At 45.8% G+C, this 15981-nt stretch overlaps 1 protein-coding gene and 1 long non-coding RNA gene across 2 annotated transcripts; both read left to right on the top strand.

Moving 5' to 3' along the window:
* Positions 1-5084: 5084 nt before the first annotated feature.
* On the top strand, positions 5085-6259 carry LOC121834001. The gene is made up of 3 exons (XR_006076975.1): positions 5085-5446; positions 5642-5736; positions 6022-6259. It is a non-coding gene; the product is annotated as an uncharacterized LOC121834001 (long non-coding RNA).
* A 282-nt stretch (positions 6260-6541) lies between these two features.
* LOC121046314 (piggyBac transposable element-derived protein 3-like) lies at positions 6542-8027 on the top strand. Its single transcript, XM_042287731.1, has 2 exons — positions 6542-7565; positions 7627-8027. The coding sequence occupies exons 1-2, from the start codon at positions 6984-6986 to the stop codon at positions 7777-7779; spliced, it is 735 nt and encodes a 244-aa protein (XP_042143665.1). The 5' UTR covers positions 6542-6983; the 3' UTR covers positions 7780-8027.
* Positions 8028-15981: the final 7954 nt, after the last annotated feature.

Raw genomic sequence — 15981 nt, 5'->3', positions numbered from 1 at the left:
GTTACTTTTTTATTGAAGACCCCCCCCCCCCCACTTTTTTTTTCTAAAGGAAGGGTTGTTTTTATTTTGGTAAAGTCGAGCTCAGTGACACTCTCACGCGCAAAGCGAGGCTTGGCACCCTTCAGTTCCGCAAAACCATTTTTGTTTTCAACACCAAGCCCCTAAATTTATATTTGTTTAGACCCTAACAACAATGTAAAAAAAAAAAAAATAAATAAAAAACATTTTTACACAAAAAAAAAGGGGGGGGGGGAGTCGGGTCAAGTTATATCCGCTTTTTTTAGACCCTTTGTTTTTTCTTTGCTATCGAAGGCGGGAAGAGGACACCAAGTGGGTGTATGCCTCTTTGAAAAGCTCGAGGCGGTAAGTGCACAGACAAGAATTAACAATGTCCTTCTCGGTTTTGAGTGACTACGACCATATTCATTATGTTACAACACCAGACAATGCTCCGTATACCCTAAAATTCACTAAAAAGAGATGTGATATGTGAAAGTGCTATTGCCACAAGCATCCTCGTTCGTTGCTGCACACTTATCTTCTCGAAAACAGAATGTATTTTTTCTTCTGTTTCTTTCACCTTACCCTGTTTTAAAAGCTACTTAATTTTTTGTAGTCCAACTTCTAGAGTTGGCCCACTTCATTTGTGAATTCCAGCCAGGTTATCTGCATCTCAGTCACCCCTTTTGTGAGTCAGCTTTTTGTGAGCACTTTCCAAAATGGTAATAGTCTTCCTTTCTTCTTCTTCCCGTTTTTCCCCCAGCAGGACGCATCTTATCTCAAGCAGATATTCTTACAAATAAAACAAAATGGTGGCTGACGTAGACTTGATATTCTGGGCTTGGGGAGAGAGTGAAACTCAAGAGTGGGGCCATAGCGCGGCTTACTTCGTTCTATGCCCTTCGCTGCCCGTGGCATCAGCGGACGTCTATCTGGAGAACACCGGAGTAAAATGCAGTCGATTCGTGCTCCGTGCGTTTTTAAACGGCACCAAAAAAGGTACACACGACAAACGTGCGTTTACATTTCCTTGTTTTAACCGACGTTCTAATTAATTGTTGTTATGAGTTTCCTTTTTTTCGATTACTATATTCATTTACTGGAAACTTTTATTTATTCACCAACGTCTCAACCGAGGCTCAACCTGTTCAGAACCAAAGGAAGGAGAATATCGAGCCAAACCTTATTTACTATTTAATTATCACCTTACTGTTACAACGATGTTTTGCTATTGCCTGGCAATATATGCCGGTATAGTAAGATGGGCATAAATCAATTCTTATTCTAGTTTTGGCTAGATGTATGATGACTTCTACAGCTTTGCGATTTTGAGAATCGAGAATTTTAGTCGATCGGTCCGATCACTCCAATAACGATACCCGATACTCCGCCGCCGCCTGTCCGCAAATGGGACAGGTTGCAACAATAAAAACTTGAATAACCCTCTTCCTTTTGTTTCTTAATTGAAGGCAATATTCTTGAAAGTAACGCCACGAAAGTAACGGATTACTTTTTGGGGTAACGGTCACTTACTTTTATGGAAGGGTAATTGTAATTGTAATAAATTACAATTTAGCCTTGAGTAATTGTAACTGTAATTCCTTACTATTTTTCAGTAACGTGCACAAGTCTGGTGACAACCCTCGACGCAGCGAAAACGGAACTCATACGGTTTTGTCGGGGGGAAACGAAACCCATTTTCGGCTGCCCACTTGCTCATTCTGTTGATTGTCAGTTGCAGTTGACGTTCGCAACTATACAGGTTGCAAGAAGAAACTGAAATTTGCACATCATCCACATACAGAGAATAAGACACTGTCGGTGGAATATTTAGAATATTGGTGCTGAAACCCGGGACAAATATTCATTAAAATAACTGGACGATATTACTGCTTAAAGCATGGAAATGGGCTTAATGGGACGATGCCCGTTTCAAGCTCGCACCGTGGCGAGAGAGGTTGGGACAGTCAGGTCAGGGAGGTTGGGACAAAAGGCGAAAACGAATCACCTGACTAGGTCCCCAACCCCCGTTACAGCACTCAGCAGCAGGGCACAGGAAATGAATCAAAAACAGCATAAATAAAAAATAAAACAATATCTGAGAAGATAAAAATATGACACTCAAAAATGTACAATCTATTTTGATGTGAACTATAATAGGAATACACACTAGGCACATTGAAGTATACCGTAAGGTATTTTTTGAAAAGAAACACGGACGCTATTGTCTGGGCTAATTCGAATACACAATAATTTCTGTTAAGAAGATCGGGTATCTGGTAGGATGTTTTTTGTGTACCGTAATTAGTTCTTATTTTAGGTTTTGAAAACTGCTGGTGTCTCAAATTGTAATTTGTTTGCTTAAATAAATATGTTTCGTAAAATATTGCGGGATTCGTGTTTATTTGAGTATGAACTAAAATTGCAACCTTTAGGCAAAAAAGATTGTCTGACGTTAATATTCCATGTTTAATAAAGCTAGGGGAAGTCGATTCAGTCCAAGGTAAATTATCAATTGACCTAACTGCGCGTTTTTGCAATGTAAATAATTGCTTAATATTACTTGCTGTAGTTGTCCCCCAGACCAATAAACAGTAATGCAGCCTCGAGTTCACCTGCTATTTCGCAGTATCGCCGCAGTTCTGGTGGTAGAGCTCTCATGCTCGGCCAGCCCGTAGAGCAGAACTCCAGACGTGACAGGATCCTTCCCGATCTCATCTTTGATCCGTGAGAGCGTGTTGTTGACGCAGGTAACAGATCCACTGTGAGAACTTCATACTCCAGAACGGCTTCCTCCAGGTCGGCAGCTTCCTTTTCTCCTGCTCCAGTAAGTGGCTTGCGTTACAGCACATCTGCCGGGTGGATCTTCTTTACCGGGATGTGGGAGATCGTTAAGCCATACTCCAGTAGTCGCATGCGGAAACGTTGCAGAAGAGGTCTGAGTTCATCTAGATGCTTCGTGGTGAGAAGTGGCACAAGGGGCTTGTGGTCAGTGTCAATATGAAATTGGAGCCCTAGGAAGTATGTGCGGAAATGGCCACTAGCCCACATGATGGCTAGTGCCTCCTTCTCAATCTGGGCATAGCGTTGCTCAGTTTCCGTTAGTGCCTTGGATGCATAACTGGTCATCGCTCGCCTTGGGACTCCTGGAGGAGCGCAGCACCCAATCCATAGGATGAGGCATCGACCAAGAGTGTCAAGTGGTCTCTTTGGTTGTACATTGCCAATCCCGAGTTTGTGATGAGAGCTGCCTTGGTCTGCTGGAAGGCTTGCTGCTGAGCCTCTCCCCAGTACCAGACTGCATCATGACGAAGTAGGTCTCTCAGTGGTTTAGTTTGTCAGCGATAAGAGCAACAGTAGCGGGCACGGCACGCACAACCGAAGCAGCAGTGGGAGCAGCGGACACGCTTAACTGCGCAACAACGCCGGTCCAACATGACGGATCAAAAAGCAGCGGTTCAAGCGGGAAGCAGCTACTTCAACCCGATTTCAACACAACTGCTGGAAAAGTTCGACTTTCACCAGCCGCACACGTGGAAGACGTGGTTCACGAGATGGCAACGCTACAGGATAATCACCGAGTTGCGTCTCCGCTCTCAAGAAACGCAAGTAAACACGTTTACGCCATGGGCCGCGAAGGGGAGGACGTTCTTTGTTCTTTGAAGCTGACAGAGGACGAAGGAAAGAACTACGAAAATGCCACCATGTACCGGTTGGGCAGGGAGTCAGTACTGTCCGGCGAGTTGGCGTTTATTGTTTTTTCCGGGCACCCCCCGTCTCCCAAGCGGTGGCGCCTTCTCTTGGCCACTCGCCTAACCCTCCGACACTTTGAATAATAAGCATCCATTCATTGACGTGCTGTAACACACTGGATAATTTCAAAAATATATTAACTTATTGGTGGTTCCCAGAACTGATGAAAAAAGTGGTTCTTTTGCTAAAGAGATTATATGGAAGTGATAGATTCCAATGTCTAATGCACTACAAGTAGCAATGCCAACGTGTCTAATTGTTTTTCTTCCGTATTCTATGTGCCTGCTTAAGTACCATTCACTTTACTTTGTATGAAGCAAGTTATGAAGGACAGTAGTTGCGCAGGCATGTAGAACACATAAAAAAAGCATTTCAATTTCGTGTCACTGGCGAAAGGCATTTAAATTTTGTGTCACTAGCGAAGAGCAATCGTGATGTTGCAGTCAAGAGGAAATTGCGTCATTTTCTGTTTGTTTTTAATAAGGCGTCACTTCCCGTACGTCGCAGGCCAGCATGACTAGCGGCAATGCCGCACACCTCACAAATGGCGCTGCACCCAATGAGCCGCCATATTCGCGCCTTATGAGCTTCCATGGAAGCTTTGGTACCATTTATACATAGAGCTTGGATTAGTGATGTGCGAATTATTTGCGTTGGTGGGATATAAAATAGACCGTGACGACAGCGGTTGTCCCTAGAAGAAATATAAGACTTCCGCCCCGTTACGTGCGGGGATTTCAACCCAGACTTTTTGTACAATGTCTTCTGGAGCGGCAACATAACAACCAAGGGGGGCTACTACCACGCGCAGACTGTCAACGTGCCAGGTATGCCGAAAATTCTCCCCCCTAGCATTCCTCTTTTTATAAGTAACTGGTTGATCGAAGTGCATATAACCAAATGCACCTTAATTCAACAATTCCAGAATCTGAAGAACTGTGCGATGTAGTGAGGTGAACGAAGAAAAGGCCGCTCTCAAGCGCAAAGTCAACAGAGTTCATCGAGATGCGCAAGAAGCCTGGAGTGGTGAAAATTAAAGGCAGCTTGCTCGGGTATCGGGTTCCAGTGCGCACCCTGCGGAGCTGCAGACGAACGGGCCCCTGTCCCGAAGCGATGAGCCGCGAGGCTCAGGCTTGTGAGGTGGAGTCTCAGGAGAGGTGGCCTTCTAAGAGCCCGAAAAAGAAGGCTTGCATGATCCCGTCAGTCCTACGCCGCTTTAAAGAGAGCATTGAGACTATGGACAGGCAAGCTCAAACAACTTCCTAAATACATCTTTACCCGCTGCCCTTTGACAGACATCCACAAGCTTGCGAGTGACAACGCCCCCTTGCTACTCTCGCCACGTGACGCTGCAGCCTTAGGCCACAGTTCACACAGTGAGAATAAAAACACTGAAAATAGACGAGGGACAGACACAGTTCTTCCTGCGTGAGCTGCAGTCTATCCAACACACTCTGCTAGAAGTACCTAGCCTTAACCCTTTACTGCACCTTGTTGCATATTCGCAACATAGCGATAAACGACGATAAAAACATCTACAAAATGCATTCAGTGCTAGTTCCGCACGTTGTTGCATTTCTGCAACATACATCCGCGAGGCGAGCCGTCCAGTGCTGCCATCTGTACTCAGGCGGCGAAACTGCTCTCTAAAAAGCGTGACAGCCACCACGTGGACGCTCAACAAGTGACACAGGTAAGCCTTGACTACTGCATATCACGTTCTATACAGTGTAATGCAAAACAAAAAATTTGTGACTCAACTTAATGTCCTGCTGATTATGTAAATACTAAAAACCTTAAGATTATCGACGAAGTTTGTCTTTGGAAGCAAAAAATAGCTATGTTGCACAGATGCAACAACGTGCACGACGGTGTTTTTTCTTCGTAGAGCAGACACAATGGACCCCAAACGGTTTTACAGCCGTGGAATTCCTTCCGACAGTGAGGACAGCGAGCTCTCCGGCAGTGACGATGACTCTGATTGTAAGTTAATGTTTTTTTCTGGAAATCCAACTTTTTTTCACGTAGAGAATAAAATTAGAAGCAGTGTAGGCTTCATTGACAGAGATTTTCGGAAGAGACCATCCTTCGTCAGGTGTAACTACACACAATTGCAAAGTTGTAGGGTTGTTTTCACGCTTTCAAAGAGCACACTTAGAACCGCCAGGGAAGATAGTCCCCTATACAATGTAGAATTTCTCTCCAAATTATTTATTTTACTGCTCATTGTATGAGTTGTGCGAGACGCTGTTATTTTTTGTACCCCAGATGTCCAACCCCCTGCAAAATGTAGTGCCAGTTCAAGCGAGGCGAGTACAAGCTCTGACGAAGAGGAAGCTCCCGCAAGCCAACCAGCTGATCAGTCATCAACTCAATCTAAGAGAAGAATTATCTGGAAGAATGCAAGCCTGATGCGGGATCCTGAAACAGTGAAGTTCACTGGACAAAATGAGCTTCCGCAGGAAGTTTCAGAGTTGGAAACACCTTTCCAATACTTCAAGTTCATCTTTCCAGGGGCTCTTATTTCGCTTATTGCAAATGAGAGCAATTTGTACTCAGTCCAGAAGGATGCCAGTAAGCCCCTCTGCACCAGTGCCGAGGAGATTGAAGTTTTTCTAGGCACCTGCATGTGGATGTCTATAATTCAGCTGAAGAACACTAGGTGGTACTGGAGTGAAGCTACCAGAGTAAGCCAAGTAGCTGACCACCTCACGGTGACACGCTTCGAACAGTTGAAGCACAACCTTCACTTTGTGGACAACAGCTCTCTTGGCCCAAGAGATGATCCTGATAGAGACCGGCTTGCAAAGATACGACCGCTCGTCGATGCTGTAAATGAACAGTTGTCGCTGATACCGCTTGAAGAGCACTTGTCTGTGGATGAACAGATTATACCTTTCAAAGGCGCAAGTGCACTGAAACAGTACTGTCCCCAGAAACCAAAAAAATGGGGGTACAAAGTATTTGTTCTCTCAGGAGTAAGTGGCTTCTCGTACAAGCTAGAACTGTACACGGGACAAGAAAACTCTGCCCCAAGACGTGCAGGAGAGCCTGACTGTGGAGCAAGCGGGAACATTGTTGTTCGATTGTGCAGGTTAATCCCAAGAGGAGTCCACCACAAAGTGTATTTCGATAACTACTTCAACTGTCCAACCCTTCAGGTGTACCTGGAAAAAGAAACCGTGCACTGCATTGGTACAGTCCGGATCAACCGAGTAACGGGTATCAGCATGCCATCTGACAAGGAAATGAAACAGAAAGGAAGGGGAAGCTTTGAAGAGAAGGTAGCGACCCTGGATGGCATTCAGCTGTCGTGTACAAGGTGGCAAGACAACAGAGCCGTCACCTTGCTGTCCACCTTTGTTGGGGCAGAGCCTGTCCTAACTGCGCCAAGGTGGAGCCAAAAAGAAAAGGAGAGGCGCGACATACCGTGTCCGTCGGTGATAGGCGCTTATAACAAGCACATGGGAGGAGTGGATCTCTTAGACTCTCTGATCTCCCTCTACCGCGCCCATCTCCGATCGAAGAAATGGTACTTTCGTATTTTTCTTCATATTCTCGACTTGACGGCTGTAAATGCCTGGCTGCTGTACAGGAGGAGTGCCGAGACTACTTCCGATCAACCAACACGAAAGCTCATGCCATTAGCAGAGTTCAAGGTGGACCTCGCCACGTCACTCTGCAAAGCAGGAAAAAATCAACTGAAGAAAAGGGGAAGGCCCAGCAATGAGTCCGTGGAGCAAGGCATCCAGCTGAAGAAGACAAGAGGTCCTTCAGCACCGTGTCCACCTCAAGATGTCAGGATTGATCAGGTATTATCACTGGCGAATTAATCTGTGTTACAAACCTCACTGTTCATACTTCTATGCTCAGGTTGGCCACTGGGTGCTTTGGAGTCAGAAGCGACAGCGTTGCAAGTTTCCTGGATGCAAGGGCATTTGTATGAGCTACTGCTCTAAGTGTGGCACTCACCTGTGCTCAACAAGCAAGAATAACTGCTTTCTTTTGTATCACACAAGCAAATGAGGCCACATCTCTCACTGATGTCTGTAAATACAAGTTTGGCTCTGGTTCACAAATTTTTAGCATTCGGCTATAAATATTTCGTTATTTCCATCTTGTTGCAAATATGCAACATACCTATCTTTTTTCGATATAAATTTTTCCGAAACTTTGAAATTTATTTTAGTGATAGTATTGTGATAACTGTGGTATTCTACTTCTGCTGGAATAAAATTGTGAAAAAATAAAAAGTTGTGCAGTAAAGGGTTAAGCCACTCGTCGACGCTTGCCGTCTGTGTTTTCTCCAAGACTTCAACACGTACAGCTGTTATTGGCCTCTTCGCCCAGCTGCCCGCCACGGCCCAGTACGTGCTGAGCGCCCCAGGCTCCGCCTGGGTGCGAAACGGGTGCGACGACAATGATGTCGAGGCCAATCCAGGTCCGGTTCGCACCCCGTTGAGCATGTCTGGGGTCGCTGCCGACTGTGGCTACTCAGACTGCTTTCCTCAGAATTTCCAGCAGCGGTCGTATGCACAATTTAATGCGGAGGAAGCGTGGTGTGCCAACATAAAAATAGCTTTTTTGTTGTTGTTATTGTACTGCAGTGATTTTACCAGTTTACATGTGGTTCTCAACAAATTCTGCTTTTTGTGTGAGTCCTTGCAACGAGACATTAGTTTTTATTTTTGCTAACATATCCATGTATGAATGTGTGCGTTCTACGCACTGATTATACTCATCAACTTAAAAAAGCTAGTTTTGCACATAATTCATGCGCTGTACGATGTAGTTCTGCCATATACAGCTGCTACAAAACAGAAAAACACAGTTCTTTTGCATCAGCACCTTCATTACACTGCTCAACAATAGCTTGCCATATTTTCCAAGGTCGATCTGGTAAGTCCTAGCACCAATACCAGACAAGCCATTGGTAATTCAAAAGGAGCCTAACAATGCCTTTCGGTTTGCGAGTTCGTGTGCATGCCATTCAGAGTGAAAAGCACTCCGACGAACTTTCCGTGATCTGTGGACCAGGTGTAACAAGGACTTCCATTCCGCTATGCCTACATTCACCATATTCTCGTTGTACTGATGGCATCTTCATATTCTAGTAGCTCTTTTTAAGCTGAGTGTCGTCATGCACTCCACAAAAAGAAGAGGTGCAGCAGATTAGTAACCATCCGAATGTTTAGCTACTTACCTACAGACTTATTTTTAATGTTGAAGCAGATTACAGTCATGCTGAGATGCTGGGACAAGAAGTTAACTGGACAAGCTCTCCGAACACTTACTCTCAACGCTCTTGATACAACTCAACTTCTGATGCCATGCTTCAACATGCATAAACCCTGTCCTAGAAAAAGAAATCTCTAAGGTGCCAATTTCCCGCACAGCTGGATCCGAACCGCAGCAGAACACCCTTTAGTCCAGGGTACCGTCCTAGGTCATACCGTTACTGCTGTGGCCGAGGATCAGTTGTAACCATGGTGCCACCTGCTCAGCGACCATGGTGAGGGATACAAGGATTCAGCGTCTGGCTGCTCCTCTTCAAGTGTCATCGTTTTGCACGCCATCTTACACTGATGACAAGTTTCCATATCAAAGTCATATAAAGACCTGATTGTCTCCTTAGTTAGGAATGCCAAGAGTGCAGAAACTTGTTCCAGCTGGGGAGAAAGAGAGGAAGCAGCCAGCACTTGGTTGTATGGGCTTCTGCCTTTTGGCTGCCTCAGGCACTCGGTTGTGTGGAAGTTGTGCCATTAAACACCTTGAACCTTGAACCTTACTGCATATGAACAATTTATTGATTACAGTGTGACTGCTGGAGATAATTTTTGCTCACTAAACAAGGGAAACTGCTGTTCTTGCAGCTCCTGCCATGGAGCTAATCAAAACCCTCATGATCTTGAAGGACTTCGCAACTTGTCTTGTCGAGGAATTATGGTATGGAACTTCTGCCGATCTCTTAAGACCCCAGCTCTCAACAGAACTTTCTTTGCTTTCCGATGGGGGAGTAGACAGGGGCGGGGAGCCACTGCCGCCCTTGTTGCCTTCATAAAACTAACACGCCTGTTTAGCAGGAGGCTCCAGCGGTTCTGACATAAATATATAATCTTCAATTTGATGAACACACACAAAGCATCACAAAATGCTGGCAGAGCAGTTTTCAACAGATGAAGCCATGTAGAAACTCAACTTATTGGGCAAACTTCACCTCAGCATTACTGGACATACTGAAGGATGCGCTCTGGCACATAATGCGCGTGCCCACAGCTGCCTTCAGAGTGGTGCAACCAGTCCATGCCACATGCAAATCAGAAATTCAGAGCCCACATCTATTGTGCACATGCATGATGGAGTGGTGCATGTGAGCAGCTCACTAGCTATCTAGTAGTTTCAGTTATGGCACAGCTTGGGCTCGCCACGATGCGTGCTTTGTTTTGGAATGTGGCACTTTTTTCAATTTTTTTAACACTGACCAATCGAAGCTGTATGTTCTTGGTTGGGCTACTGTTATATTTATTTTGCTTCTTTTTTTTTTTGAGTTTGTGAATTTCAGTAGGTACAGTTTTTTTTATATTATTAAGGTTTAATGGTACTTTATAGTAAATGAGCTTCATGTAGAGCTGTAATTACAATATTTAATCAATGGTGTCCCCAAACTTAGAGGTCACCTGCATTTGCTAACTTCTAAAGTTGTGAAATAAACTATGATATACGGTAGTCAGCATTGAAATACAATAGGTTGCTCAAACTAATTAAATATTAAGAACGTTCCTAACATATTGTATACCAATTGGACGAATGCCCCCCGATATCCCCCGAATGTCTCCGATGTCGGAGGCCCCAATCTAAAAATTGGGGGCCTCCGATATCGAAGACATCTGATCTGTGGGAGAAGGGTCGGAGAAGGACGTTCCAGAGAAATCCTGGACGCACTTGAGGTAGCGTCGTACATCTACGCGAATTACGGTTCAGAACAGTTGTTGCTCGTGAGGCTGCTTTGTTCTTATCCGTTCGTGGTTGAGTCTCGGAGAGAGGGCATTGAATAAGTTTTTAAGAACTCCCATGTTCTCTTTCAAATCTCTTCTCAAAAGGCAGTATGGCCTCATTCTCCGTGGAAAGGGGAATGCCGTCGAACTTAGAACAGTGGAGGGCCGAGATGCGGCCAGGCTTGACGATGACCCGTTTGCTACTGTCATGTGGGCTGTCCGGCACCGTCTGGTAGAGTCCACGCGTATTAGCACTCGGCGCTTTCCACTGACTCCCCTTTGCACCAACAATCTGACTGGCATCATAGACCTGCAAGGATCATGGGAAGATGATCTGTTTGCTAAGCGTGTCGAGGCACTTGAGGCAGAGCAGGACCCGCTCATCAGGGACCTGCTGGAGGCCAGAGCGGCTTGGGTTGCCGACCCGAGCCTCATTAACCCTATGGCCTTGTCCACCACTATAACTCGTGCCTTTGGCACTCACAGAGTGCGTCGTGTCTTTCCGGATCTACCAGACCCAGTCCTGGCCGATATCTCGGTTGACGACTTCTTTGCTGGCAAACGCGGGTCCGTGACGCTGCCAGACATTGGGGAGGCCAAGGAAGGTCTTCGCGCGACCTTGTCGGCAGTGGCCACGCAGCGGGGTCTGGCAGTGACGTGGAAGGGAGATCAACTTGAGGTGGTCGGGACCTTCGACTTGTTTAAATGTATCAACGGTCCCACCGTTGACATACCAGACTTCCCGGCCGAGTGGGTACAGCAGACTCGACGTCATAGCGAGACTGTCGCGGTCGAGAGGAGCCCTAAGCCGCCGCCGCGGGCCCCATTCGTTTGGGACCCGTTGCTCCGGCTGGTGCAGACGGCGGGGAAACATCAGGAGGGGGGCTGCCCGATCCTGCCCTTGTCGTTCAATGTCAGGGATCTTGTCGCCAAAGATCACAACTCGCTCTCTCCGGCGGAGAGCCTCAGATTCCGAGGAGGCGAAGACGGTGAGGCCGCCTGGCTGGCTCTCCCGAAGAGCAGAAGGAGAAGTTTTCAAAGGCGTTTCCGATGGGCTATTCCCGGACGGCTGAGGAGGTGGCCCTAGCTGCCATGGCCTGCCTTAAGCGGATCGGGGGCAATATCATACCCCCCGATCTCCTCGTGCCTGTCACTCCTGGCCCAGCGGGGTGCTTGGTCCCTTCGTATGTCGGTGTGGACCAAGAGGGTCGGCGGATAGTCGGCCGGACACCGGGATGGGGTTGGGGGCGATGGCGCAGCCGCGCCGGTGTCTAGGTGAACGAAGGAAGTCGGGCCCAAGGTAGCCATACGTGGTGCGCGTCGGGCTGTCCGGGGGGCCTTGCTGAGAGGGGGTTCGCGGCTAGGTCAACGAACGCGGTGGCCTTCGTTGACCTAGCCAGAGGGGAGACTAACCGTCACGTGCCCGGGGCGTCCCCGGCCGTAGCACCCGCCGTTCATATAAAGCTAACGCTGCCTGGTCGGAGTTCGGGTGTGAAAGCCGGTGGCGCTTCGGCCGCATTCGGAGCCCCCCTATGTCCTTATCCATGGATGCGACCTCACGCCTTCAAAACTGAAAACCGGACATGATCTCAAGTTTCAAGTTAAGAACTTCCATTCATCCTACCCCTAAGGCTAGTCTATATAGAGCTATGACTTTCATCGCTATGGGCAGGAGCCAGCTGAGTTTGTATTGCTTGGAAGGTGGAGGGGTGATGTGCTAGGGAGCTAAACCCCGTCCCTGTCTCCCATATTGTCTGCTATAATAGTTTAAAATGTCAGTCAGAGAGAAGCGGCAGGGCGAGGCAATTGCCCCCCTTGCCTTGCCCTCTTCTTCCGATGCCACTAATAGGGTATGCAAACTTGGGGATTCCCTGCCATAAATAAATGCAACCCCTTATGGCTGCCACTGCATACAAAGGAAAAAAAGAGAGATGTGGTTCATTTTTCTCTTAGATGTTCATATCAGAGGGGATACAAACAGTCGTGGGTAGTTGCGGCTGAGTGAGCCAGCAGTGAGTGCTGCCTAAGTGTTCGATTCGGACTCTCGTTTAATCGGCAAGAAAACAAGTACCAGACAACTATTGGAACGTATCCTGTGAATGGCTCCTGGGATTTTCGCAAATGGTCTCTTGTCTTACAAATGAATGCACTCCTATTAACTAAGGGCACTTAGCGAGCTATATATCCGAGGGTAAAAGACTAAAAACAATGGAAAAGTAACAGAAACCAACAACACTTCTACTTGTTCATTGTTTTTAGCGCTTTTTCCCTCGGAAATATGGATCACCAACTAGCCCAAGTGCATACCCTTCTACACTTAGTGAGTTGCTTCCTCCCTTCTCATACTGCTGAGTCTACATTTAAGCATTCATTCTTCACAGGAGGACCGACACGACAGATTGACCTATCCGGTGATGCGAATTGACAAAGAGGACTCAAAGGCCATAACTGCGGTGTTGGAGAACCACTTATTTGAGGTGACGGACGGATTGGGCACTTCATTGATTTGAAGTACGATATAAAGTCTGCCTTGGCTTTGGATCTCATCACAAAGTAAGAAACTTGTTCACCAGAGGGAATATGTGTGCCATTTTTGCCTTTTTTTCCCATGTCCTAACATTAAAGTGTTGGCTTATTGAGCTCTATTCTACTTTTTTTATCCTTTCTATGCTGACTTTTCATGAAAACCTATGGCCTCCGAACAGGCTCATGCTCCCTCTTTTATGTCCTTTTTCAGCTGCACTTCCACATTTCCAATTCAACCCTCCCCTTGTGAACATATACATAGCTGCTTTTAGATTTTAGGGCTACTGTTCATTGCAAAGTGCTTGAGTTGTCTCAAGTTGTATGTAGCAGCTCCCATAATAAGGACAGAAGTACTATTCCACATTACAGAGAAATCAAGGGAGGTATTGAAATTTGATACAACAGCTGCAAAAATAAAAGTACAGTGGTCGCACTTCAACAGGCTAAAAATGCCACTTGCCAGTAGAGTTTTTTTTGTTTCAGCAAACGTTTGACTAACAAGGAGCCAATTGTACACTTCCCTTCCCCTAATTCTGTTAGCAGGCATTTACGTTACTTTTTACTGGGTGATTTTACACTCAGCACATAACACTATACTTGAGCAGAGTTCGTGTGAACCCTTCCTGGAAAGTGTGCTTAACTGTTTAATTCTGAGTTTAGGCAACACTTCCAAATGGGGTTGTACTTACTCTACAAAATTCTTTAGTGCGAGTAATTAAATCCCCACTTCAAGTGTTGCCTAACTCTGTATGAAAGAGTAAAGCAGTCTCCAGGAAGGGATCATATAAACTGCTAAGTTTGCTGTTATGTAATATTAATTCTTGCTATAGAGCACACTAAACTTTTTAATACGGAGTGCAGGCACCACTTCTAAGGTTACAATAACTCTTCCTGGAGAGCGTGCTTAACTCTTTAGTACAGAGTTCAGGCAACACTTTTTCTTACATACGACAGACTGGTTGTCGCTTAAACAATTGTATTTAGGAGCAAAAAAGGGCAGTTAAAATAATGCACCAAACTCTGAAATTCAAAACCTGTAGACAGTCCTGACTCTTGCAAATCCATTTGTGTGACTATAGAAAAGTTAAGTGAGCACTCGTATGGGAGAGTAAAACATACACTAGTCGTGGAAAGGTAACGATTACCTATCCCTAGCAGGGATAGGCGGTATTTCAAATACAAGTAATTGAAATATGTATTTCAAATACTTTGTGTATTTTGAATTTCTATTTAATTACAAATTGGGTAATGCATTTGACGTGTGTATTTAAATACTAAAAGGTGGGTATTTCAAATACAATTGTAATTAAATACAATTTTGTGGGCGAAAATACATCCCTCAAATTTATTGGCACTGTCCAGAGCAGAAAGAAAACTACGTTCTGCACCGAATGCAGTGTCTCTTAATCAAGCACAAGCGTTTAGTGACTTTGTGATTACGGTGCTAGTCCAGGGAAAGAATAGTGATGAAATCGACGTTCACAGGCAGACTGGCTAAATAAGCGCCTGTGACAACTTGTGATGCTTTCCAGCCTGATTTCCATCCATAATTTTGCCTGGAACATTCTAAATGCGTGTGTCGTCCAGATTTTCGTTAACTGGTGCGAGTTGCAACAATAAAAAATTCTTTAGCTAGTGCTCCGTGTCTTGGTCGTCTCAGTTCTTTGTTGGTCTATACCAACATGTAATCGACAAAAAAAGCTGCTTGAGGCTCTGTACTTTTTCACCTATTACGTCCAAGCTGATTACATTTTTTGTGATTATATTTCTATTACGTTACTAGAGCCTCGCAAACTTACTCCAGAGTGTGCGTAGAGATACGTAGAAACCCGTTGCAGGTGCCCTGAAGTCGCTCTCGCAAATTTTGAGGAATGTATTTAGAAAAGTATTTGGAAGAGAACAAATAGATTTGGTTGTATTTGTATGTTGTATTTAAATGCTTTTTGTAGCGTGAGCTACACTGGCCGAAATTGAGCAGTTTCGCGTGGCTGGCATAATGAGCCATGCTCCGTGCTGCGCAAGTGCGAGGAGCAGTGACGTCGCACGGCGCACAGCTGGCGGGGCGGAGGCCAAGTCGCCGCGGGCTCCGCCGCCACCGCGCTCGCCTCGCCAGTCTTCGCATTCCAGAGGAGTGACGTCACAGCCACGGCAGACGCACTGGCGGCGCCGCGTGCCCAGCTATGTGCCTCCATTGCGCAGTAGCCAAGTCTGACGCTGCACCGGAGCTGCTTGATAGCACCTCTCATTTTATGCGCCTAAGCTCACGCTACGTATATCCTGGCATAGCCGAGCTAAGCCACCGCAATTTTTTTAAATGTAATTAGACTCGTAATTAAATACATTTTTGACGAAGTATTTTTGTATTTGTATTTTGATACATATTTGCATGTATTTTTCATATCCCTGGTCCCTAGAGAGAGTATAGCTTGCGATAACCCGGATTCTCTCCAAAAAGAGTACAGTCAACACCCGTCCATTCCTTTTTTAATTATTTTTTTAAGAGTGTAGAGTTAACATAATAATCCGAAACGAAAGGTCCCCTGCGTTTGGCCGCTTCGAAATGGCGGAACATAGAAGCGGAGATCGGCGGTCCCAGTTCGCGATTTCGATGAGCCCTATCGCTGCCGAAGCCTTTATATGCACCAAGATGCAGCCAAACATCACCAGTAAAGTCTGTACCTTGTTATTTTCTGTCTTTGCAGAAGAA

The sequence above is a fragment of the Ixodes scapularis genome, unplaced genomic scaffold, assembly GCF_016920785.2.
Source record: "Ixodes scapularis isolate PalLabHiFi unplaced genomic scaffold, ASM1692078v2 ptg000247l_1___fragment_3__unscaffolded, whole genome shotgun sequence".
Classification (NCBI taxonomy): Eukaryota; Metazoa; Arthropoda; class Arachnida; order Ixodida; family Ixodidae; genus Ixodes; species Ixodes scapularis.
The sequence above is the reverse complement of the archived record's forward strand: the minus strand, read 5'-3'. Positions and strand labels throughout refer to the sequence as shown.